Source organism: Microplitis mediator, chromosome 9 (assembly GCF_029852145.1).
Source record: "Microplitis mediator isolate UGA2020A chromosome 9, iyMicMedi2.1, whole genome shotgun sequence".
In the NCBI taxonomy this organism is placed as follows: Eukaryota; Metazoa; Arthropoda; class Insecta; order Hymenoptera; family Braconidae; genus Microplitis; species Microplitis mediator.
The window spans coordinates 21,504,204-21,532,064 of NC_079977.1; the positions used below are offsets into that span (position 1 = coordinate 21,504,204).

At 28.7% G+C, this 27,861-nt stretch overlaps 4 protein-coding genes across 5 annotated transcripts in view; 2 read left to right on the top strand and 2 right to left on the bottom strand.

Moving 5' to 3' along the window:
- LOC130675149 (leishmanolysin-like peptidase) overlaps nt 1-3,172 on the top strand; it is a 130,481-nt gene extending 127,309 nt beyond the window's left edge. The window contains exon 14 of one of the 2 annotated variants that reach the window (XM_057480668.1): nt 586-3,172. In XM_057480668.1, the coding sequence (XP_057336651.1) occupies nt 586-864 (279 nt within the window). In that variant the 3' untranslated portion in view covers nt 865-3,172. The remainder of the gene's footprint in view (nt 1-585) is intronic. The other variant, XM_057480669.1, reaches the window with a different exon arrangement.
- An 877-nt stretch (nt 3,173-4,049) lies between these two features.
- LOC130675153 (sodium-dependent serotonin transporter-like) lies at nt 4,050-5,113 on the bottom strand. Its single transcript, XM_057480674.1, has 2 exons — nt 4,895-5,113; nt 4,050-4,295 (listed from the first exon to the last, which is right to left on the bottom strand). Exons 1-2 carry the CDS (start codon nt 4,955-4,957, stop codon nt 4,065-4,067), a joined length of 294 nt encoding a protein of 97 aa, XP_057336657.1. The 5' UTR covers nt 4,958-5,113; the 3' UTR covers nt 4,050-4,064.
- A 4,005-nt stretch (nt 5,114-9,118) lies between these two features.
- Nucleotides 9,119-15,007, top strand: LOC130675151 (sodium- and chloride-dependent glycine transporter 2-like). Its single transcript, XM_057480671.1, has 10 exons — nt 9,119-9,347; nt 9,947-10,112; nt 10,692-10,970; nt 11,059-11,266; nt 12,086-12,279; nt 12,367-12,547; nt 13,076-13,316; nt 13,777-14,115; nt 14,185-14,337; nt 14,824-15,007. Exons 1-10 carry the CDS (start codon nt 9,285-9,287, stop codon nt 14,890-14,892), a joined length of 1,893 nt encoding a protein of 630 aa, XP_057336654.1. The 5' UTR covers nt 9,119-9,284; the 3' UTR covers nt 14,893-15,007.
- A 3,669-nt stretch (nt 15,008-18,676) lies between these two features.
- LOC130675148 (myb-like protein A) overlaps nt 18,677-27,861 on the bottom strand; it is a 33,894-nt gene continuing 24,709 nt past the window's right edge. Inside the window, exons 3-6 of the mRNA XM_057480667.1 lie at nt 25,443-26,148; nt 23,961-24,434; nt 23,738-23,888; nt 18,677-22,811 (exon numbers count right to left, since the gene is read on the bottom strand). Of these exons, the coding sequence (XP_057336650.1) occupies nt 20,063-22,811; nt 23,738-23,888; nt 23,961-24,434; nt 25,443-26,148 (4,080 nt within the window). The 3' untranslated portion in view covers nt 18,677-20,062. The remainder of the gene's footprint in view (nt 22,812-23,737; nt 23,889-23,960; nt 24,435-25,442; nt 26,149-27,861) is intronic.

Below are 27,861 nucleotides of genomic sequence, written 5' to 3' on the forward strand. Positions count from 1 at the left end.
TTAAATAATCGAGACATCGATTTATTAATTTTTATAATCCAGACATTTATGCAAATACTCGAGACGTCGATTTCAATCGAGATATCGATTTCAATCGCGTTGTAGATTTAAATAATCGAGACAACAATTTAAATCAAAAAATCGATTTATTACTGATTATACTCAAGACATCGATTCAAATAATCGAGACATCGATTTTAATAGCCAACATATCGATTAATTGATATTTTTATTCGATAAATCGATTCATCAATATTATGAATTCAGGAAACGATTCAAATATTCGAGACATCGATTAATCAATTTAAATAATCGATTCATCAATTGTAATAATCGAGCCATCGATTTAAATAATCGATACATTGATTTATAAAATCGATCAATCGATGTATCGATTTTGATAATCGAATACTAATTTGGATAATAAATACATCGATTAATCGATTATCATAATCGATGTCTTAAATAAAAAACCTGTACCACAAATCGATTGATCATAATATTACAATGTATAATCTATCGAATGAATTAATCGATATATCGATGCCTAAAAAAAAATTAACATAATTTCTATTTAATCTACAGGTCGCAAACTATACATACACTTGTTATCACGCTGGTCAAAAATTAACAATTAAAATAATCGAAAACGATTGGCTGCACAAAGGCGCGCTAATATGTCCCCCGTGTAAAGAAATATGCCAGCAAGAATTAAAATCAAAAGGCGAGTGGTGCAAACCCGGGGACGAGCATCCGCCCTCAACTTTCTACCACCAAGATCACTTGCAGTGCGGCATTGGCCGGAACTTGCCCTCGATCTTTCGCAGTTTATTACTTATCGGTATCAATCTCATTTTCAGGTGATCTAATTCCGTATTATCATTAAGTTTTTAATTGGTGATAAAAATTTCATGAATATTCATAATTATAATAAAAATTTTTCAAAATATATATAAATATCAAGGTGCGTCATTTCAGAGCAACATTTATTTTTAAGTGCGCGTGCAAAAAAAAAATTTTTCGCGCCAGAAAAAAAATTGTATGTCGATTACAGACCCAGCTCATGGAAAAATTCGATTTTCATTTAAATAACGCGGGAAAGTTTTTTTTTTAAATTTGAGTATTTTAATCTCGTTAACAAATCGATAGATCGAATAGACTGATACATATTTTGTAGGAAATTTAACGCTCTACAAAAAAGGTCTCTTATCATTTTTTGATAAATTCTTCTGTTTGAAAGTTATTAGAGTTCGGAGTAAAGTTGGAGATCTTTTTACTTTTCTGGCGAAACTATCAGACTTATCACAAAATTTTATAGGAGCTTTTTTGTAGACAATTTTATTCTCTACAAATTATTATCAGTAAAGTTTTTTCAAATTCCGCTTCGTTCTCTAGTTATTTTCATTTCAATGTCGAGCTTTGAAATCGATCAGAACCACTATTATAAGAGCGGGAAATTAAAATGAAAATAACTAGAAAACAATGCGGAATTTGAAAAAACTTTACTGATAATAATTTGTAGAGAATGAAATTGCCAACAAAAAAGCTCCTATGAAATTTTGTGATAAGTCTGATAGTTTCGCCGGAAAAGTGAAAAGATCTCGAAATTTACTCCGAGCTCTAATAACTTTTGAACAGAAGAATTTATCAAAAAATGATAAGAGACTTTTTTTGTAGAGCGTTCAATTTCCTACAAAAATATATATTAGTCTATTCGATCTATCGATTTGTTAACGAGTTAAAAATGCTCATTTAAAAAAAAAATTTTCCCGCGTTTTTTAAATGGGATTCGAATTTTTCCATGAGCTGGGTCTGTAATCGACATACAAATTTTTTTTTCGCGCGAAAATTTTTTTTTTGTAAACTATGATTTTTTCTATGCACAAAAAAAATGTTGCTTCGAAATGACGCACCCTAATAAATATTTATATCTTTTTGATCGGTTGAATTGCAGTTGGGTTTAAAATAACTGCCAGACTTCCGATCTCTTTCAAAAATGTTTTATTCTTCGGTAATATTTTATGAGTCCATTACTCAAGTCTTCAGACCATTAATTTTGCATAGAGAAACTTTTTTAAAATTAAATTTATGTTTCGTCATATTGATAAATATTTGAACTGTTTTTTAAATATATATTGCATGTTTTTATAATAACAATAATTTTTTTAAATTGATACTCAAAAAAATAATTAGATTTTTAATTACTAACATAAGTGGACGTCATATCGTAATTGTAAATTAGAAAAAATTTTTAATTAATTAAATAATAAAAAAAAGTATTAGTTGAGATTATTTGAGATTGAAGCATTTGAGGTATGAGTTGAATTACGAGTTTTGTTATTGGAAAAAAAAAACAAAAAAAAAATACGTAAAATAAAATGTATATAGTTTATCACGTAAAAAATCGATATCGATATTTTTGGGTATCGATATAAATATTTAAGACAAGTATGGGTTGTGGGTACTCGTTTTAAAGCGCAGGCGATTTCCTGTCGATATATGTCATTGAAAATATTAAATAATTGTTGAGTAATTGCAATTGCCATTGCGACAATTATCTATATAAATTTTAAATGGCTGATAACTTTTGAACAATCGACTTTACGATATTTTTTGTCTGATAAAAATTTATCGATAATTTAATTGCCAACAAATTTGTTTATGTAAAAAAATACCGTAGGACCGACGGTTTAAAAGTTATCGGCGTTTAAAGTTCAAGTTATACAAATAATAATAACAACAATTGTAATTACTGATAAATAATTATTTTTTTTTTATAGTCTTGTAGAAAATAGCGAGAGCTTTAAAATGAGTACCAACAACCCATACTTGGGGTGATTTATAAAAATATCGTTGGTTGTAAAATTTAAAAAATGTTTTTTTTTTTTTCTAAATTTATTTAACAAAATATATCAGTATGATAAATAGATAACGCAAATTATTGTAAGTGATTTATAAAAATAATTAATTTAAAGTAAATGTTATCAAGTGAAATGAAAAAAATAAATTTTAACAATTGTTTTTAAATTGTTTAAATATTAATAAATAAATAAAATAATGTAATTAATATAATTATTATTAATTAAAAATAAAAAGCGACGGGGCATTTTATAATTTAATAATAAAAAAAAGTTCATTGTAAATAAATTTAGAAGCATTTTATTATTTATTAATGAATAAATTTGTCGCTCAATTAATTAAATTCCTTAAAAAGAAAAAAAACATTCCATTGTATTTAAATAATTTTTAGAATTTAAATAATTTTTTTTTTTTATTAAACTAATAATCAAATTGTAATTGATTGAATATTTTGGTGCCATTTAAATTTATCAATTGAATGACACGATCAATCAATTATTAGTAATTTAAAATAAATTAATTATTTAAAAGTATAATGAACTGTAATTAATTATATAAATATGTATATGTAAAATATATGACTACCATTATATAAATATGGATATTTTGTAACATGAAAATGTAAAATAAAAATAACAATCAATCAATAAATACATGGAATAAAATCAAAAATTAATTTTAATACTTTTCTGTAATTAAAAATAATTGAAACTTATTACCGGAATTTTTTTTTTCATTCTTGATATTCTAGCCTTCAAAAGCTCGCGATTCCCTTTAAAATGAGTACCCACATGACCACTTTATCTGAGGTTCCTAAAAAATTCTAGTTTGTCGGAAAATTGAAATAAAATTATTTTGAAAATTTTAAAATACGGACGAATGAGTTCTTGAAGATAAGTGGGGGTTGTTGGTACTCATTTTAAAGCTCTCGTTATTTCCTACAACAATAAAACACAAAAAAATTTGTAATAATTAATTACCGATAATTAGCAATTGATTAAATGAGTATTCATGTGTATTTTTAACTTTAAACGTCGATAACTTGAATACTATCATTTCTACGGTATTTTTTGTAAGAAACAAACTTGTAGAAAATTAAATTCCCTACAAGATCGGTCTCAGCACAATTTGTCGTAAAGTCAATAGTTTAAAAGTTATCAGCGTTTTAATAAAATTATCAAATAAAAATTTATTTTATCAATTATTTACAATACAAACTCAACATTTTTATATAAATAAATATTTATTTTATCAATTGAACGGTACTTACCACCCCCATTTTTATAAACTAAAAATGGAAATCGCCAGACATTTCCAATACCGATCGCGTATCCCATACACGATAAAACAAATTCCGCTTTATTGGCCCATCCTTTACGTTCTTTAGGTTTTTTAGTCACAGCTTCGGTTAATTTAACTGATAACCTTTTAACACCCTTCAATTTAAATTAATTATTTTATTAACAACTCAACTTACATAAATAAATAAAATATCACAACTTAATTTAATTCTGACGTAATTTTTTCAAATAAATTATCACTCTCCAATTATTAATTACTCCCCCCACCGTAGCTCAATTTACACCACACTGAGTTACCCCAAAAATAAATAATTGACTGCAATTAACCCCAGCGTCAAAAATTTTCTCAACTTTCCCAAAAATAAAAAAATTGAATCTTCCATCAAAACGCCGACTTTTAAAAATTAATAACTTCCTCCACCATTGATATTAAGAACCCATTCATTTTTTTCATCAATCCTCATTAAATTATTTTTGTAACAACCCCCAATTGCCCTCATTACTCCCAATAATTACCAAGTAATTAAATAATTCAAATTTTACTCCAAATCAAATCACTCCTTTCGCCTCCTCAACTTTAACTCCTTCTAACTCCCAAACTATCACTCCCACGTAATATTACATCATGATCAATTTTGTTGCTCATTAAATTTCCCACAAAATCGGTCTCTTAACAATTTTCCCTAAAATCAATTCCTTCCAAGTTATCGTCATTTAATTAAAAAAAATCTTACCCTCATAAAGTCGTCTCCCGACGCGCATCCAACATGCTCACAATCAATCTGTTTATCCAGCATTTTAACGGTCAAAAAAAATTTATTTCCACGCAATATATCAGTACTCTTATGTGCAATAAATAACTAAACCTCAAAACCCATAAAATAAATTTACATTCCCATAAAAATGATGGAATACGTGGCGGTAATTACGTCCGTGCTCTTGGGAGGTAAAATAAAAACTTGAGCTCAAGGAGCTCGAAAACATTGTTGTGAATACATTTTCGAGCTCTCTGAGCTCGAAAATACTTTTGTATGCCATTGTTTTCGAAAAAAAACCGCTTCTTAGCATTTTTAAAAATTTTAAATGCTAATATTGCTTCTCTGGTAAAGTATGAGTAAAAGTTGATAATTTTCAGCTCTACATCGGTTGCGTGATATGCAGGATAGCCGACTATTATCAACTTTTACTCATACTTAATCATAAAAGCAATATTATCATTCTTGGTCGTTTTATATTTAAGGTAATAGTTTAAAAAATTACTCTACAAATGTTAGAAGCACCTCAATGTAAGTATTAGGCTGTATCAAAAAAATCGGCTTTTTTTTTTTCCTTTATTATATCGAAAATGTGGTTGGAAATGAAAAAAAAATACTGTGAAAGTTTGAGCTCTTAATATTAATATTAACAGCTGCCGCGTCGCAATTTTCTATTTCCCGTTTAAATAACATGGGAAAATTTATTCTTTAAGCTTTGGAATTCTGTAGCTCTCGGTGAGACCAATACTTTTAAATGTTCAAGACATATACTTGTGGGAAATTTGACGCTCTACAAAAAAGGTCTCTTATAATTTTTCGATATTTTTATTTCTTCAAAAGTTATTCGAAGTTAAAATTAGATTGACGATAAATTTTTACATTTTTTAAATTTTTTGACGCAACCATCAACTTTATCGGAAAATTTTAGAGGACATTTTTTGTAGAGCATTTTATTTTCTACAACTTATCTCAGAGAAAATTTTCGATATTTCACTTAAGTCGTATGTTATTTGCAATTAACTGAAAATTTTCTTAAATAATCTAAATTTTGTTGCTTAAAATTAATTATATTAAATTTTCAGTTAATTGCGAATAACTTACGACTTATGAGAAATATCGAAAATTTTCTTTGAGATAAGTTGTAGGAAATAAAATGCTCTACAAAAAATGTCCTCTAAAATTTTCGAATAAAGTTGACGGTTGCGTCAAAAAATTTAAAAAATGTAAAAATTTATCGTCAATCTAATTTTAACTTCGAATAACTTTTGAAGAAATAAAAATATCGAAAAATTATAAGAGACCTTTTTTGTAGAGCGTCAAATTTCCCATAAGAAAATGTCTTGAACATTCAAAAGTATTGGTCCCACCGAGAGTTACAAATTTCCAAAGCTTAAAATAGTAGTTTATCTATCGAGTGCGAGCGTCTTAGACTCGATTGTACTAGATAAATACATTAGTTTTTGTGACAGATATTTGAAATTTACTACATTTAGCGCCAATAAATGGCAGGATATAAATCCGCGTTTATTTATTTGGCAAGATTGTTTTGAGTATTTGTTGAAAATTAGAGAGAAGTCGGTAAGTGTATGAATTAAAATGATGATAAATTTTGTCACAAGATGGCTCGTTAAGTTACTTCGATATTTTTTGGTCGTTTGCTATCGCACATGTAACCAAAAAATATTTTTTGATCCGATGATGACGTCACTATCAGAACGATTACGTATTTTTTTTACCAGCTGTATTTTATCGAATATTTTTAGCTGCCGGCTATAGGCGCTAAATGACGTAGATTTCAAGTGTCTGTCACAAAAAATAATTAAAGAACTTCATTATCTTTCATTGGGAATAAAAATGATTGAGCTCGAAATTATTTTTTGAGTTAAGTAAAATTTACTCTGCTCGAGTAACATGGTGGAATTTTTTAGCTCAGTCAAGAAGATGAATTGGTTCAAAAATATTAAATCGGTTTAAAATTATATTTCTTAAATCAAGTTATTTTTTTTTTAATTTTAATATATATAATTATTAATGACCCTTAAGTTAGCTGACACCCGCCATTTTAAAAATACAAAATCTTATAACTTTAGAAAAAAAAAATTTTTCAAATTAAAAAAAATGCTCGTGTAGATTTTTCAATTTTCTAGATGAGTATTTTTAAAAAAAAATTCAAAAATAAAAACTCGAGGTAAAATTTGAAATTAAATTTTAAGATTACTTACACCGGCACACAAAAAAAATTAAGTAGAATGTGCATTTGACCGGACCTACCTACGGGTACGTATTTTGGTCCGCTGAATCCGAATTCGAGGTCAGTTTGACCCCTACACCCTCGAAATTTCGATAAAACTTCGAAAAACCGTAAAAATGATGAAAATCGGCAGTTTTAATGATAAAAAAATTATGTGGAACTAAACTAAGCGTGATTTCCATGTATTTCGATCCGCTGAATATGAATCGAAACTTTATTGAGACCACGAGCCGTTTTAAATGTAAAAAAATCACACGAATGAGGAATCCACTACGAAGATCATTTGAGGATAAAAGAGTGCGATACAAACGAAGGAAAGTTTAGGATTCGTAAAAATTATTTCTTTCTATCTTTTTATGTCTTGTGTTTTTCACAGATTTCAAGTTATTTGATATATCTACGTTATAGAGTATTTATTTTAGCCATTAAATCATGTTCAATCAATTTTTTACTGTTATGAATGGTAATTTTTACAATTTTTTCGAATTTTTCCAGCTTTAGAGGGTGAATAAACTAAAAAAATTAAGATGCGAATTGAAGACATCAGAAGATATAAAATTTTATCTGAATTGGACCAGAAGAAGTTTTTGTATCATGAAAACTATATTTTTTCGGAATTTTCGAGAGTTTTGTGTGATTTCTTCACATTTAAAATTGCTCGAGGTCTCAATAAAGTTTCGATTCATATTCAGCGGATCGAAATACATGAAAATCACGCTTAGTTTAGTTCCAAAACATTTTTTTATCATTAAAACTGCCGATTTTCATCATTTTTACGGTTTTTTGAAGTTTTTTCGAAATTTCGAGGGTGTAGGGGTCAAACTGACCTCGAATTCGGATTCAGCGGACCAAAATACGTACCCGTAGGTAGGTCCGGTCAAATGCACATTCTACTTAATTTTTTTTGTGTGCAGGTGTTATTTTTTGTTTAAAAATTTTTACAAACCTCATTACTTTTTGATTTTTATATACAATTTTCACCGATATTTTTAACGGTTACTGGCTGTTTTTAAATAAAATATCTTGTAATTTAAAAAAAACCAAAAATTTTTGAATTTAAAAAAAATACTCATGTAGATTTTTCAATTTTCTAGACGTGTATTTTTTTGAAAGATCAAAAATACTCAAATTATTATTGAAAAAAAAAAAAAATTAATAAATTCCGGGTGAAACCAACTTTCCGGATTTTTGAAAATTTACAATTTTTTTAGCGGGAACTTAAAAAATTACCCTCATAAAATCGTTCTTCCCTACCTCCTAAACTTTAATCCCTCCTAACTCCCAAACTATCACTCCCACGTAATTTTTTATAATGACCAATTTTGTTGCTCATTAAATTTCCCACAACATCGGTCTCTTAAAAATTTTCTCTAAAATCGATCCTTTCCAAGTTATCGTCATTTAATCAAAAAAAAATATCCTCATAAAATCGTTTTTCTCTACCCCCTCAACTTTAGTCTCTCCTAACTCCCAAACGATCACTCCCACGCAATTTTTTATCATAACCAATTTTGTTACTCATTAAATTTCCCACAAAATCGGTCTCTTAACAATTTTCCATAAAATCAACCCTTCCCGAGTTATCGTAATTAATAAGAAAAATATCAACAAAAAAAACCGAAACCGTAAATAAAAATTAAAAATTTTCATACTTACATTGAATATAAAACAGTTAAACTTACATTAGTAAGTACTCGAGCTCTCAGTGTAATTAAAAATAGATTTGTATAGTTATTTAGCTTTGTCACAGAGACGTAGACGTCTTAACACCTTAATGACACTTACAATTACGAAATGGAATTTAAACAAAGAAAATAAACATTTATGCCTGACTTAGTTACTTAGGGCTGGATTATCTAAATTCTAAGAGATAGAAGCTACGTACACTCACGTACACACTTACGTTAAGTGAAGTTTATGATGAAATATTTTAACGAATTTTTAAAATTTATTTCAGTTTTTATTTTACCTCCCAAGAGGACGGACGTAATTACCGCCACGTATTCCATCATTTTTATGGGAATGTAAATTTATTTTATGGGTTTTGAGGTTTAATTATTTATTGCACATAAGAGTACTGATTTATTGCATGGAAATAAATTTTTTTTGACCGTTAAAATGCTGGATAAACAGATTGATTGTGAGCATGTTGGATGCGCGTCGGGAGACGACTTTATGAGGGTAAGATTTTTTTTAATTAAATGACGATAACTTGGAAAGAATTGATTTTAGGGAAAATTGTTAAGAGACCGATTTTGTGGGAAATTTAATGAGCAACAAAATTGATCATGATGTAATATTACGTGGGAGTGATAGTTTGGGAGTTAGGAGGAGTTAAAGTTGAGGAGGCGAAAGGAGTGATTTGATTTGGAGTAAAATTTGAATTATTTAATTACTTGGTAATTATTGGGAGTAATGAGGGCAATTGGGGGTTGTTACAAAGATAATTTAATGAGGATTGATGGAAAAAATGAATGGGTTCTTAATATCAATGGTGGGGGAAGTTATTAATTTTTAAAAGTCGGCGTTTTGATGGAAGATTCAATTTTTTTATTTTTGGGAAAGTTGAGAAAATTTTTGACGCGGGGGTTAATTGCAGTCAATTATTTATTTTTGGGGTAACTCAGTGTGGTGTAAATTGAGCTACGGCGGAGGGAGTAATTAATAATTGGAGAGTGATAATTTATTTAAAAAAATTGCGTCAGAATTCAATTAAGTTGTGATATTTTATTTATTTATTTAAGTTGAGTTATTAATAAAATAATTAATTTAAATTAAAGGGTGTTAAAAGGCTATCAGTTAAATTAACCGAAGCTGTGACTAAAAAACCTAAAGAACGTAAAGGATGGGCCAATAAAGCGGAATTTGTTTTATCGTGTATGGGATACGCGATCGGTATCGGAAATGTCTGGCGATTTCCATTTTTAGTTTATAAAAATGGGGGTGGTAAGTACCGTTCAATTGATAAAATAAATATTTATTTATATAAAAATGTTGATTTTGTATTGTAAATAATTGATAAAATAAATTTTTATTTGATAATTTTATTAAAACGCTGATAACTTTCAAACTATTGACTTTACGACAAATTGTGCTGAGACCGATCTTGTAGGGAATTTAATTTCCTACAAGTTGGTTTCTTACAAAAAATACCGTAGAAATGATAGTATTCAAGTTATCGGCGTTTAAAGTTAAAAATACACACGAATACTCGTTTAATTAATTGCTAATTATCAGTAACTAATTATTACAAATTTTTTTGTGTTTTATTGTTGTAGGAAATAACGAGAGCTTTAAAATGAGTACCAACAACCCCCACTTATCTTCAAGAACTCATTCGTCCGTATTTTAAAATTTTCAAAAAAATCGTATTTCAATTTTCCGACAAACTACAATTTTTTATGAACCTCAGATAAAGTGGTCATGTGGGTACTCATTTTAAAGGGAATCGCGAGCTTTCGAAGGCTAGAATATCAGAAATATATAAAAATGATCTGGTAATTACTAATGACTCTTTTTCACTAGGTTCATTTTTGATTCCATTCGTTATAATGTTGATAACAATGGGCATACCGATTTTCTATTTGGAAGTTGCTGTAGGGCAATATACCGGTTTAGGGCCATTTGAAATTTACAAAAGTCTAGCACCAGCTTTTGGCGGCGTTGGAATATGCACATTAATTGTTATCGCACTAGTTAGTATATACTATATGGTTTTAATGAGTTGGATATTATCTTATATTGTTGCGTCATTTTACCCGAAACTTGCATGGGCATACTGCGACAATGACTTTAATACTCCTGGTAATTAATTTTATTACTATTATTATTACTACTATTACTACAACTATATCATTGTTATTTTTATTGATAATTTCTTTTTTTTCTGTAGAATGCTACAGTCAATTACAGGACATGGAATGTCAGCAACGAAATTCATCAATGATATTTTTTAATAAAACCTGTTTGTCGATAAAAGATGTCTGTTTGAAATTCGGATATTTGGACGGTGATAAAAATGAAAATTGTCATGACGGTGATAAAATCGTACCTTTAAAATCTCTGTACAAAAGAATCTTGTCTAGTGAACAATATTTCAAGTGAGTCGTAGAAAAAAAATTCATTTTTTTAAGCAAATATTCAAAATATCGAGTTTTATCGATTTATCGAATTTTCGAGCCATCGATATATCGAAAGTCGATTAACCGAAAGTGAAACTTATAAAATATTAACTAAAAATATTTTTTAAGTATCAATAAATCGATATATCGATTTATCAATGATCGATATATCGATTTATCAATGATCAATACATCGATTTATTAATGATCAATACATCATTTTATCAGTTATCGATTTATTATTAATCGATATATCGTTTTATTAATAATCGATATATCGTATTATAAATAATCAGTGTATCGATTCATACATACTTGATATTTCGATATATAAATAATCGAGAGATCGATTCATTAACAACCGATGTATCGATTCATAAGTAATCGATATGTCAATTTATCGATAATTTAGAGATCGACTCATGAGTAATCAATATATCGATCTATCAATCATCGATATATCAATCTTTGAAAAATCTATATATTGGTTAATGAATAATTTTTATATCGATGTATCGATTAATAAATAATCGGTGTATCGATTTATAAATAATCGATGTATCGATTCATAAAAAATCGAGATATCGATTTATGAGTAATCGATATATCGATCAACCAGTAATCTATATATCGACTTATAAGTAATCGATATATCGACTTCTAAGTAATCCATATATCGATCTATCAATAATCGATATATCGATTTATAAGTGATCGTTATATCGATATATAAGTAATTGATGGATCGATATATAAGTAATCGATGGATCGATTTAAATTAAAAAATTTTTTTTTTAGTGATTATGCACTTGGAGTAAACGGGGCAACATGGGACAATTTTGGAACAATAAATTGGCAATTATTTTTATATTTATCCCTAGGTTGGATTATAGTTTTTGTTTGTTTGTCTCGTGGTGTAAAATCTGCGGGTAAAGTTGCATATTTTACAGCCTTATTTCCCTATGTCATGCTGACAGCTGTTTTAATTCGAGGTAAAATTGCAAAATAAATTTCTACTAAAAAAAAAATATCAATTAATAAAATGATCATGAAAAAATAATAAATATAATTTTTGACAGGTGTCACACTAGATGGCGCGATTGACGGAATCTCATATTTTATAATTCCAAAATTTGAAACTTTGAAAAATGCGAGTGTTTGGGGCGACGCTGCATCACAAGTTTTTTATTCACTTGGCATTGGATGCGGGTCATTAATAACAATGTCCAGTTTTAATTCATTCACTAATAATTGTTACAGGTAATTAGCAATCATTTTAAATACATACATCTTTTAAAATTTTTATTAAAACACCCGTAACTCTTAAACTATCAATTTTACGACAAATTGTCATCAAACCAAATTTGTAGAAAATTTCATTCCCTACAAATTTGGTCCTTACAAAAAAACTCGTAAGTATAATAGTTTCCGAGTTATCCGCGTTTAAAGTCAGAAGACTTGTAAATAATTGTCGAAACAATTGAGAATTGTTGATGCAATTACTAATTATTCAAATAATTAATAGAAAATTGTTGCAGAAAATCGCACGAGCTTCAAAATGAGTACCAACATGACATACTTACCTTAAAAAAATTATTCAAAAAAATTCAAATTTTTAAAAACAATTAATAAATTTTTATAAGCAATTTTTTGAAGTTTTTAAAATATAGTCATGTGGGTACTCATTGAAAAGGAAATCTCATGCTCTGAAAGAAAATGATACAAAAAATCACGTGGTATTGACTTTTACCGATTTGTGTTATAAAATCGTTTCTAATTTTTTTTCAGGGACTCACTTTTGATAGCAACGGCAAATATATTTACTTCAGTGTTCGCTGGGTTCGCTATATTCTCAATTCTCGGGTATTTATCAAAACAAATGGGAATGCCTATAGAAGATATCGCTCAAGATGGCGGATTGAGTCTTGCGTTCATCGCGTACCCCGAAGCCGTCACTCAAATGCCCTGGAGTAATTTATGGGCCGTTTTGTTCTTCATTATGTTGTTTATACTCGGTCTCGGTAGCCAAGTAAGTTTTTTTTGTCTTTCATTTTCATTAAATTGCCGATTTTTCTACTTCTTTAACTTTGACACCAAATATCTCACTAACTATTGCACATAAAAAAAATTTTTCTAATACTTTTTGATAGGAAATTTCCCGATCTACAAAATCGGTCTCTTATAAATTTTTCATATTTCCAATATTTTATGAGATATATGAAGTTTAAGTCCACAACAGAAAATCGTTATTTAAAATCCGCACTAATTTTGTATTTAAAAATTTCCCGCGTCTTTCCTATCGATCCTAGAGTTTGAAAATAATTTTTTTTAGCTTCTCCAGAAAATTTGCTAACTTCAAAAAAAAATTTATCAATTTCCCTACTACAGTTTTTTCAAAAATAAATTTCTTAATTCTAAACATTAAAAAAAAAATTCAAATTTTTCCCGCCAAAAATTTAAATTAATTAATTAAAAAAAAATCCAATTAGTTTCCAGGTGTACAGGCAGTCAGTACTGCAATTATCGACGCAAAGCCATCGCTGCGTGAGAAAGAAGGCCGGGTAATTTTCTTTGTGTGTTTCTGCGGCTGGTTAATGGGCCTGCCGATGATTTTTAGCGGCGGGGTCTATTTGTATAAACTGATGGACTGGAACACCGCGTCATGGGCAGTATTATTGATCGGTATTTTTGAAATAATCGTGCCCTGTTGGTTCTACGGTTGCGATAAATTTATAAAAAACATCGGGGAAATGAAAATGTATTTCAATAAATTTTCATATTTCTACTGGTGGATTAATTGGGTGATAATTGCACCCGCAACTTGTTTGGTAATTATTTAAAATATAAATAAATTACCGATCATTAGATAATTTATTAATTCTTATATTTATTTACAGGGTATATTTATCTATCAAATGATTATGTATGAGCCGGTGACTTATGGGGCCTATAAATTTCCTAGCTGGGCTAATTTTATCGGAATATTAATTGGCCTGAGTACACTGGCACCATTACCGATTTATTTTATTTACCGCGTTTACAAGGGACCGGTAAGTCTGATATATTTTTTAAAAATTTATATGGCTTGTGGGTACTCGTTTGAGAGCGCACGTGATTTCCTATCGATATATATAATAAAATATATGAAAATTTTTAAATTAGAAGAGATTGCTGCAGACCCGCCATTTTTTTTACAAAAATTTAACTTTGGAAGGGAATAACTTTTTAAGTATTGACTTTAGGAAGTTTTATTAAAGGACTTAATTTGTAGGGAATTTAATTTCCTACAAAATTAATAAGAGTAAAAAAATCTGTGGGAGTGATATTTTAGAAGTTCTGGGCATTTTAAGTTGAGAAACTGGAAAAATAATTAAAGTGATTGATTGCAATTAATGAAAATTAATTAAATTTTAGTTTTTTCCGCTTTTTCTTGTAGAGAATCGTCAGAGCTTTGGAACGAGTACCCACAAGCTATATTTTAAATAATTTTAAAAGTTAATTTTATTAATTAATTAATTAATTAATTTTTTTTTCAGAGGAACATGAGTTTATTTAAAGTCACGAAAAATTGGGGACCGTCAAATAAAAGTGAATGGCAGACCTAAGAAATATTTAACGCAATCAAATTTTAAATTACCGACATTTTAATTAAAAATTTAATTCGACGTTACATTAATAAAAAAAAAAATTAATCAAATAAAATTTTAATATTTATACTGATCCTCGACTTTATCAATAATTTCTCACCCTGGCGCCATTTTAAAATTTTGTTATTTTAAATTTTCAAATTTACTCACCTTTCCCGCCATTTATTTCTGCTGCTGCTTCGCGTATCTCCGCCCGCAATTAAATAAATATTCAGTTTAAAAAATTTAAAAATCACAATTACTCACGTAATTACTAAAATTAATTAATTAAATTAATTATATTAAAATAAAAACATTTAATTATTTTTCGTATTCAAAATTCCGAGAATCAAGATGGCGCGCACTGACACTAGACTAAACCAACACTTAATTTAATTTATTTACGCACTTAAATTCACTGGCACACATAAATTTATGTCACTAAATATTCCAAATTAATTAGTAATTAATTTAAAGTTGAGTTTTTGTTAATTATTAAGCGACGATAATTAATTATTTTAAAAATTGGACGTCGACAATGAGAGCGACCGGGAGACTGTCCCTCCCCTTCCCGCACCTCAGCTCCGAGAAACTGCGCATGCGCAGCATGATTTAAATTTAGCAGCGCATGCGCGGAAGTTTCTCGAAGCTGAGGTGCGGGAAGGGGAGGGACAGTCTCCCGGTCGCTCTCGTTGTCGACGTCCAGTTTTTAAAATAATTAATTATCGTCGCTTAATTATTAACGAAAACTCAACTTTTAATTAATTACTAATTAATTTGGAATATTTAGTGACATAAATTTATGTGTGCCAGTGAATTTAAGTGCGTAAATAAATTAAATTAAGTGTTGGTTTAGTCTAGTGTCAGTGCGCGCCATCTTGATTCTCAGAATTTTGAATACGAAAAATAATTAAATGTTTTTATTTTATTATAAATAATTTGATTAATTAATTTTAGTAATTACGTGAGTAATTGTGATTTTTAAATTTTTTAAACTGAATATTTATTTAATTGCGGGCGGAGATTCGCGAAGCAGCAGCAGAAATAAATGGCGGGAAAGGTGAGTAAATTTGAAAATTTAAAATAATAAAATTTAAAAATGGCGCCAGGGTGAGAAATTATACACAATTTTAATCACCGCAATAGCGCCGAGATTTTCTTTAAGAATTTCTATAAATTTTCGATAGAATTCCTGGAGATTTCCCGTAGAATTTCTAAAAATTTCCTGTAGAGGTTCTAGAGATTTTCACAGAATTAGAGATTGACAAAACCCACGGCCACGATTAAATTTTTTAAGCATAAGTGAGACCCGATTTTGTGTTGAATTTCTATGGAACCTCTAGATTTTCTACGAAATTTTGAGGGGGGAATCTGGTCTGAGAGAAATAAAAAATGATCCCGAAGAGCAGACAGTTAAAAATTTTTGAGTTTTTTTTTCAACGACTTAATTTAAATAAAAAATAAAAATAAAAATATGCACATGTAGAAAATTTATGATCCTGAAGTTAGCAGATAATTAAAAAATTTTGGATTTTTTTTTCAACAAATAAATCAGAAAAAAAACAAAAATAAAAATATACACATGTAGAGAATTTAAAAAACTACAGGTGCAATTTTTCCAAATTTTTTTTTTTCTTATAATTTACTGTCTAAAATAAAATCCAAAAATTATTAGCTGCCAACTTCAGTATGAAAATTTAAGAAACTGGAAGTGCAATTTTTTCAAATATTTTTTTTTTTATTTTGTTGTTTTGAAATGAATCCAAAAATTATTGGACGCCGGCTAACTAATATGATAATAAAAAATCATTTTTTTGTGATTTTTTTTTCCGAGTACGTTCGTTATTAAAATTTTCAAAATTTGTGACATTATTAAGCAACATTCCAAGAATATTCTGCTAAATTTTCAAACAAAAATATTGAAAAATAAGCCAGTGGTGGTGGGGAGAGACGTCACCTCAAATACAAAAGTCTCCATACCGTAGGCAGGATAACTGAGGACTGCTTCGTCTGAAATAAAAAAAAACCAAAAAAATTTCTTTGGTACGCAAGTTTATTTTGGGTTTGAACGAAGGGATAAACAAAATTTATTTTTAAATTTTTGGTAAAGGTGCAATCAATAAATTCTGATTTTTACCAAAAATTATCCCTTTTGTTTAATCAAAAAATAAGTAGTTACTAAAAAAAAATCCTTCGTTCAATTCTAAGACAAAATTATGTACCAAAGAAATCTTATGACAGTAAAGTTAGCAGACATTTGAAATTCAAATAAATTTTTTTAAATAATAAAAAATAATAAATAATAAAAAAAAAAATGTTTCTAAAAAAATGTACAAGTAAAAAATTTAATAAATATATGTGCAATTTTTCAAAATAATTTTTTTAATATTTATTTTTTTGTAAAAAAAAACCAAAATGTTGTTAAATGTCTGCTAACTTTATTGTCATAGAAATCTTTTGGTTTTTGTGTTTCAGATGACGCAGTCATGAGTTATCCTGCCTACGGCATGGAGACTTTTTTTAAGTGACTCGTCTCTCCCCACTACCACTGGCTTATTTTTCAATATTTTTGTTTGAAAATTTAACAGAATATTCTTGGAATGTTTCTTAATAATGTCACAAATTTCAAAAATTTTAATAAAAAACGTACTCTGCAAAAAAAAATTCACAAAAATTTATGATACTGCAGTTCGCCGGTTTAAAAATTTTTTGATTTTTTTTTAAACGATGAATTATAAAAAAAAAAATATTTGAAAAAATTGCACCTGCAGTTTTTGAAATTTTCTACAGGTGCATTTTTATTTTTTTTAATTTTTTCGTAATTTATTCGGAAAAAAAATCCGAAAATTGTCAATTGTCTGTTAACTTCAGGATCATAAAATTTCCTTTTTTTTTTGTCTCAGCCTCCCGTAAAAAAAAATTATTTTTTTATCAGACTAGAAAAAAAAGTAACCAATAAATTCTCACGATTTTTTCAATTAAATTTTTTATTTTTAATAATAAAATTTTTTTTTTTATTTATTATTAATTTAAACAATTTACTTATTCATTGCATTTATTATTATAATTAATATTAATATTAATAAGTTTTATTAATTATTAATTACAATGAAACTTATTACTAATTAATTTCTAATTAACTTTCTAATTAATCAATTAATTAAAGTTTTCATTAATTATTTTCTTATGGCACGTATCTTATTTATTTAATTATCATTATTATTATTTTTTTATAACAATAATATTTGAGAAAAAAGAATTTTCTTAATTGAAATATTTTTTTTTTTCATTTTTGAAATCAAAATAAAATCATCAATCATTTTTTTATGATACTCATTTTATAAAAAAGAAATTATAAAAATTATGTTTTTTTTTTAGAAAAAAAAAAAAGTAAAAAAAACAATTTATGAGATATCACAAAAAAATTATTTTATTTACATTTTTTATGTCCATTATTTTTTATTACTAATAATAAATGAAAAAAAAGTTTTTATTTAAAATTATAATTGTTAAATTTAATTAATTATTAACATTTTTTAAATTACTTATATTTAATTAAAATTACTAATTAGTATTAATACACTTATTAATAATTAATTACAAGAGCTCACAGAAAGTTTTTTTTTATTTAAAAAAAATAAAGAAAAATTCAATTTTTCATTCTTACCAGTCTTAAATTGCACAAAAAAAAACAATTTACCATCAATTATATTTTTTTTAAGGCCAGAACATTTTATTTAAATTTGCCGCCTTTTAAAGGAAAATTTTTTTAAATTTTACCGCCAAAACATTTTAATTTTACCGCCATTTTATAATTGCCACCATTTTGAACTCAAATTTAGTAAAAACGATAAAATATGGTTATAATGACCATATATGTTTCTATCTGATTTTATATTGATAAAAATTTACTCACAGATGATCATACTTGATCAGATATAACCCTACATGATCATATGTGATCATATTTAATCATATATGGTCGTATATGACCTCCCATGTTCATATTTTATGTGATCATATATAATCATATGTAGCCGTATATAACCATTCGTGATTATTTTGGATCATATATGATCATATATGATCATATGTGACTATATTTGACCATGTATGATGATATGTGATCATATATAATCATCTTCGATCATATATGACCATCCATGATCATATGTGACCATACATGATCATATATAATCATATGTGGTCGTATATAACCATTCGTGATCATTTTGGATCATATATGACCATAAATGATCATATGCGATCATATATGATCATATATAATCAAATGGGGCTGTATATAACCACCCATGATCATATTTGATCATATATAGCCATCCATGATCATATTTGATCTATATGACCATCCATGATCATATGTGACCATATATAACCATATACGATCATATGTAATGATATATGACCATACACGATCATATGTGACCATACATGATCATATGTGATCATCCATTGTCATATATGACCATACATGAGCATATCTGGTCTTATATGACCGCCCATAATCATATGTGATCATATATGGCTACAAAAATATTAATACAATCCGTCAACAGACATTCAAATATGATCATATAGTTCTAGACTGATCAGATATGACTTTATATATATGATCATGTATGAATTTCTACCTGATCACACACGATCATATAGAATCATGTGTAATCAGAATAGTAGATTTTATCTGATCATATCTGAGTATATGATCATATACATGATCATATATGACCATATTTTAATATTTATCCTTGAAAATAATAGGTACAATTAATCACATATATACATAAATATTCATATGTGACGATCCATAATCATATTTGATCACATATGATCAAATCGGATCACATAAATATATGAATATTCGTATTCTACTCAAAATACAAAACATTTTATTTAATTTGATCATATCTGAGTTTATTCATCATCATATATGATCACATCTATATATTTATTCCCAAAAATAAGACACAATCAATTACATATATGACCAGATACTATCACTTTTTGTATCTGATCAGATCCAATTGATAAAAATTAACTTCTACTTAAATTTCGTCCATTTTAAAAAATATAACCCGCAAAAAATAAATAACTAATTTTAAAAAATTCAAATTTTTCCCGCGTAAATTTATTTAGACGTCGGCGCGGATTGATGCTGACTCATCATCAGTAATCTCTGGTGTTGTTGTTGTGAGGTTAGAAAATTTTTGTAGTAATCATTGAATTCAATTGGCGGTAAGTAGCCATGTTGTGACCCCGAGTTACTATTTATCGGTGAGGTTATCGTTCCATGACCAATTTGCGGAGGTCGCATCGAGCTAGTGACCGTTGGCGCCACCTGCCCGGTACTAAACAGTCCATTGTAAATCGCCGAGTAATAAATCGGGTCGATCATTGGCCCCGGCGGTATAAATTTGTTGTTATGAATGACTCCAGTCGCTGAAGAAGATGGCGGCTGCTGAGGCGGTGGTGGATAAAATGGCGTCGCATTTAATCCTGGCATAAAACCTGTCGGTAAAGTAGGGACACTATGCCTCCGATCATGTCGATCTCTGTCATATCGATCACGATCCCTATCACTTTTTTGTTGCAAATACGACATTTTGTTACCATAGTTACTGTATTTTGGTAGATCACTTTCGCTTATTCTTCTATTGCTGCCATCAGCCGCCATTTTGTCGATCCTCAATGAAGATGACGTCGACGTCATTTGTCTCCCACTATTTCCGTAATGTAAAGTATTCAAATTTGGTACATTTACAATGTGATTGTTTACTTTACGAGCATACGGATTTTCGATTGTATGAAATTTATTAGTTTTCATTTTTGACACCAGAGCGCCACTGGCGCCATTTTGTCTTATCGGCGGACTAGTATAATTGTTTGACAATTTATTGTTATTATTATTATAATTTTTCGGGTTAACCAGAGTTATTTCTAAATTATTTGAGGCTATCGTACGCGAATCGAGTATCGGTAAGTTAACTTTCGTCGATAATTTATCGATATTAACACCGGGTAATTTTTCGTTACTGTAATTGTCACCGTGAGTATGATGACTGTTGTAATTGTTGTTAATAGAACTGTTGTTACTATTAGTAATAGAATTTTTGAATAATTGCGGGCGTGGGACAATCGGGACCCGCACGATTTCGAGGTTAGGGCGGGAAAATGTCTGCGCAGATTTAGTGAGATCTAGTACATCCGGTGTACTAATCACGTACTTAGAGGCAGTTAATATATCTTTAGGGTTCCCGTATACGACTTTGTCGTTACCGGAAAAAATTGAGTGGGACTGAATTACTTTTGGCGGCAAAGAATTTATGAATTTTTTACCGGTGCTGCTGTTAATGTTGTTGTTGTTGTTGTTGTTGTATTTCTCGGGGGAGGCCAACATGTGCGTAATGTCTGGAGTGACGGTCACAGATATCAATTTCTGGGGCTTAACTTCTTCTTTAACGCTGGGGTTAACAGTCGAATTCGAGGACAAAATGGCGGAGTTGGCGGCGGGTAATGGCGGGTGGGTTTGAATTACTGTTGGACGCTCCGCGAGATCAACGGCCGTTACTTCAAGGCCGCCTTCACGCAATATTTCTAGTTTGCGTTTTTTAAAACTTGGTATTATTATTTTATCTCGTGTTGTTGTTGTTGTTGTTGTTGGTGGCGGTGTTGTTGGGGTTGTTGTTGGTTGATTTTCTAATTCTAATTCGAGATCAATAACTTCTGGTGATGGCGGCGATTTTAATTTTTGTTGTTGTTGTTGTTGTTGATGTAAATTTTGTTGTTGTTCTTGTTGTTGCTCTTTTTGCAAATATTGTTGTTTTTTTTGTAGTAAATTTTGTTGCTGATCTTGATGTTCCTCATTTTGTTGTTGTTGTTGTTGTTGTTGTGGTTGTTGTTGTTGTTGAAAATTTTGTTGCTGATCTTGTTGTAAATTTTGTTGCTGTTCTTGTTGTAAATATTGTTGTTGCTCTTTATGTAAATTTTGTTGTTGTTGTTGTTGTTTAATAATAAAAATTGGAATGTTTTCTTTATTTTGTGGTAATAAATTATCATTATTATTCAAATTACTATCATATTTTACATCACAATCTGGTTGTGTTGTTGTTGTTGTTGTTGTTGTTGTTGTTGTGATATTAATATCAGTTGTTGTTGGTAAATTTGGCGGTAAATTTAAATTATTTAAATTTGGCGGTAAATTTAATGAAGAATTTTCTATAATTGATGGTTGTTGTTGTTGTTGTTGTTGTTGTTGTTGTTGTTGTTGTTGTTGTTGTTGTTGTTGTTGTGATGATAATAAATTTAATGTAGGGGGAGTTGTTGATGGTGTTAATGATAATGGACTTGATGATGAATCATTAGAAGTTTGTTGATTATGATTTTGATAATTATGATTAAGATTTAAATTTAAATTGAGATTTATATTATTATTTGTAACGGGTGTTGACGATGGTGACGGTGATGGTGATGATGACGTTGATGATGATGAAGATGATGATGATGATGATGAAAGTGACAGTGATTTTAAACGCTCGGGTTTTACGCGGACACTGCGCAACGATGATGGTTTTAATTCAGTCTTTGGTTTATCGGGAATGCTCACGATATTATTATTACTATTATTATTATTATTATTATTATTATTATTACTATTACTATTATTAAGGTTAGAATTATTAGTTAGACAATTGGCCTCCGGCGACGTACGCGACGGAGATTTTATAGATGGCGTTGTTGTTGTTGTAGTGGCTGTTGGTGGAGATTTAGGTGATTCCGGTAAATCGATCGGTAAATCGGATATCGATTTACTGCGACGACTTACTGGTCGGACTTTTGTTTCTTCACCGCGTTGATGACGTTCGTACGGTAAAAGTAACCTAAAAAAAAAGTTGATTGATTAAATCGACTGAAAAAATCGATTCGATGAACCGATTGTTTTAAAGATCGATATCGATGAATCGATTGTTTTAAAGACCGATTTATTGGATAAAAATCGGCATATAATAATAACTATCGATGTAAAACAAATCGATATCTTGAATCGATGTATATCGATTTTTAAAACAGGATTTTTTGTGAATTTATAATTTATTAAGTTATAAAAAAATCCAATAAATCGATATTTTTATATCGATAATCGATAATCGATGTGCATCGATTCTTTTTAAATCGATATATCGATTCAAAACTTAATCAATTTTTATTCCTAAAACATTAATTTTTGTTGTAAAAATTCGATATTTCAATATCTCGAATCGACAATCGATTTATATCGATTGTATAAAATCGATATCTCGAATTGATATATAACGATTTTTAAAACAGGATGTTTTGTGAATTTAAAATTTATTAAGTAATAAAAAATTCAATAAATCGATATTTTATATCGATAATCGATAATCGATGTGCATCGATTCTTTTAAAATCGATATCTCGATTCAAAATTTAATTTTTTTTTCATTCCTGAAATTTTAGTTTATGTTGTGAAAATTCGATTTTTCAATGTCTCGAATCGACAATCGATTTATATCGATTCTATAAAATCGATATCTCGATTTTTTTAAAATTATTTTTTATCCTTTTTAAATTGATTTGTGTATTTAAGAAATGCAAGAAATCGATATTTCGATATCTCGAATCGATAATCGATTTTTTGAATCGATATCTCGATTTTAAAAAAATTGATTTTTCATTTCTTTACAGTTGATTTATTTTACATAAGAAATCGATATTTCGATATCTTCAATCGATAATCGATTTACGAGTATCGATATCTCGAATCGAAGAATTTGAAAATCGTTACCTTTCATAATGTCTGCGTGTTATTGTAGCAGCACTAGTTGAACCAGTGTTACCTCCAATTTCATCATAAATCGATTTCCAAAGACGTCCAGACGTCACTGTATCATAGCCCCCAAGTTTTTGAACTTGTTTGTAAAATAAATACAAATCGACTGCAGAAAATAATTATTTTTATTATCAACCACCTTCGATATTAACCTTAAAAAAAATATTAATAAACTTACTCTGCCGATAACCTAAAAGCGGCATTTTTAGTACTGGAGTGCCGCGCAAACTCATAAAACTTTGTACGTCGATAATAAATTTTTTTTCATCCCCCGTAACCTTGCGTTCGCTTCTTCTGACACCATCACCTCGACCGGTAACCACCGACGCTATTAATAATGTCGCTGGAGTCGATGATGATGTCGTTGTTATCGACGTCAATGCGGTCGTTGTAGAGTTCGATACTGTCGCAGATGTCCCTGTCGCTAACGTTGAGGTTAAGGACGTTGACGATGGGGTCAGAGACGACGTTAATGGGGTTGATGTTTGCGGGGGCGTTGTAGATTTTGGAGGACAATTTATTGAGAATGATGATGACGTCGTCGAACCACGAGATGTTGATGCGACAGATGCTTCACTTTCATTACTCGATTCACCGGGTGATGCACTGCGTTTTTTACGTTTTCTTCTTGGTCTGCCTTTTAATTTTGGCGCTGAAATTTAAAATAAGAGTTCAATTATAATCGATACATTGAATCGAAACAAAAATCGATAAATCGATTTAAAAAAATTTTTTTCAAATGTATTTCGATAAATCGAATGATTACATATTTTGAAAAATCGATTATTTAAAATTTCGAGATATCGATTATTATATATTATCGATAAATCGATTTTTTAAGAGTTTAATCGAAACATCTTCAGATCGATTTTTAAAAAAAAATCCAATAAATCGATTTTTGTCAAAATCTCGATAAATCGATTTTTCATAAAATTACAATAAATCGACTTTTTGCAAAATTTCGATTAATCGATTATTTTTTAAATTTCGATAAATCGAATTTTTATTGAATTTCAATGAATCGATTTTTTTCAAAATCTCGATAAATCGATCTTTCATGAAATTTCAACAAATCGACTTTTTGCCAAATTTCGATTAATCGATTTTTCATAAAATTTAGATTAATCGATTTTTCGTAAAATTTCATAAAATTTCAATAAATCGACTTTTTGCCAAATTTCGATTAATCGATTATTTATTTAATTTCAACAAATCGATTTTTTTCAAAATCTCGAAAAATCGATTTCTCATAAAATTTCAATAAATCGACTTTTCGCAAAATTTCGATAGATCGATTATTTGTTAAATTTCAATAAATCGATTAATCGAATTCTTGAAGAATTCGATAGATCAATTTTTTTATATAATTTTATTATATTGATTATTTCTAAAATTTTGATAAATCGATAATTTCCACAATTCGATTGTCCAGCGACTAATCGACATATTGATGTATCGAAAGTTCAATATATCGATTTCTTTACAAAATCGAAATTATTTTCTCTTCAATTGATCTCTCATACATCGATTTTTCAAACTCCGATACCTCGATTCCTAAAAAAATCCTATAAATCGATGTATCAAAAATATCGATTTATCGAAATTATCAACGATTCGATTTTTCAATTTTTTTTTTTTTTTTTTTTTTTCAAATTCTTACCCAAATGATTGCATAAAAGTTCATGAGTTTCGAGATCTGGATAATCGAACGTATCTCTACAAAATAATACACGTGTACCAGGTAACGCAGTAAACCCCCCAAGGGCTGCAGCAACTGAAGTACAGAGCCAAGACGGTTCCGAGCCCTCCAATCGTCTCAACAATGCCCGATAACGGCAATACCTCGGATAAGACAATACGACAACTCGTGTATTTTTTCCTCCCACTCCTTGGCCCGTTCCTCCCACTCCAACTCCCGTCGATACCGATGAAAATGACGACGCATCGTCATTATTATTATTTAAATTTTTACATTCGTAGTTATCATAAAATTCTTGTTTTTCTACGTCGGTAAAATCGATACCAGGGTCGGTAAGCACTTGAGGTATCAACTCGGGTTTCTTATCGATACCGGAATCGCTTGTATCGTCCGTCGGAGTGGAAGCCACAGCTGCAGCGGCACTGCCGGTAACTTCATCGCCGGTCGGTAATAAAACTTTAGATGTCGGTAATGGTGGTGGTGGTGACGATGGTGACGTTGCCGTCGATAACGTAGGGGAGGATGTCGACGGCGATGGTGGTAAAGAAGCAGATGGCGGTGGTAGTATTACTTCTCTACCCCATGTCCACTCTAAATTTGGCGATAGCCATGATACTAAATCATGCACGTGGACTACTACTTTTTCCGATATTGTTAATACTTCATCCTGTAACAATTAATAATGGAAAAAATAATTAATAATCAGTAAAGTACAAAAAAGACACTGAAAATTTTTATAATTCAAAAATTCAAAATTTCACTTCATTATAATCTTCATTTGTGTTTAATTGCAAATATCTTTTAATCTATTGATTTTTACCAAAAATTTATTGATACCTTTTTTGTAGAGAATTGAAAGCTCTACAAAAAAGCTCCCTTAGACTTTTCTGTAAAACCATTAATTAACGATTAATTAGTCAATTAATGACAATCAGGTTCAAAAATTCAAAATTTTCTTTCATTATAATTTTTATTTTTGTTTAATTGCAAATATCTTTTTATCTATTGATTTTTACCAAAAGGTTATTGATAACTTTTTTGTAGAGAATTGAAAGCTCTACAAAAAAGCTCCCCTAGACTTTTCTGTAAAACCATTAATTAACGATTAATTAGTCAATTAATGACAACCAGGTTCAAAAATTCAAAATTTCGTTTCATGATAATTTTTATTTTTGTTTAATTGCAAATATCTTTTTATCTATTGATTTTTATCAAAAATTTATTGACACTTTTTTTGTACAGAATTAAAAGCTCGACAAAAAAGGTCCTTTGAACTTTTATGTAAAATCATTAATTAACGATTAATTAATTAATTAATAACAATCAGGTTCAAAAATTCAAAATTTTCTTTCATTATAATTTTTATTTTTGTTTAATTGCAAATATCTTTGTACCTATTGATTTTTATCAAAAATTGTTTGACACCTTTTTTGTAGAGAATTAAAAGCTCAACAAAAAAGGTCCTCTGAACTTTTATGTAAAATCATTAATTAACGATTAATTAGTCAATTAATGACAACCAGGTTCAAAAATTCAAAATTTCATTTCATTATAATTTTTATTTTTGTTTAATTGCAAATATCTTTTTATCTATTGATTTTTATCAAAATTTTATTGATATCTTTTTTGTAGAGAATGATAAGCTCTACAAAAAAGGTCCATTAAACTTTTTCGTAAAATCAATAATTAACGATTAATTAATCAATAAATAACAATCAGGTTCAAAAATTCAAAATTTCATTTCATTATAATTTTTATTTTTGTTTAAAAACAAATATCTCTGAATTTATTGATTTTAAGCAAAAAAATATCAATACCTTTTTTGTAAAGAATGAAAAGCTCTATAAAAAAGTATTCTATAGCTTTAACAGTATATCCAATAATTACCAAGTTAATTTAAATTGAAATTAACTCTATAAATAAACATTATTAAATTGATAACTTGTCGATGTATTTCAGCTCGAAATTTCCATAGCGACCTATACTAACATATATACTACTATACATACATATATATAGTATTCAGTATTGTATAATTACACGCATGCGTACCTGTCAATTATTCAATTCAATATCTCTGAATAATTGTGATTAAAAAAAAAAATTCGAATAATTTAATTTTTCTAAATTATTTTAATCATAAAATAATAGAGTAGAAAAAAAATAGTTTAATAAAAAAGAAACGTTTGCATTGAAGATGTTTAATGTAATGTTAGATAGTAGATAAAAAACGGGGGAGAAAAGTAAACGAGAAAAAGTGTAGAGTATATAGGAGACGGTGGGGTTACCGAGGGTTCGAGGGTTGAGGGTTGGAAATAAGAATAAAAATAGATAAATAAGGATAGTATATATGTTAATAAAAAAGGTTAAAAAATACATA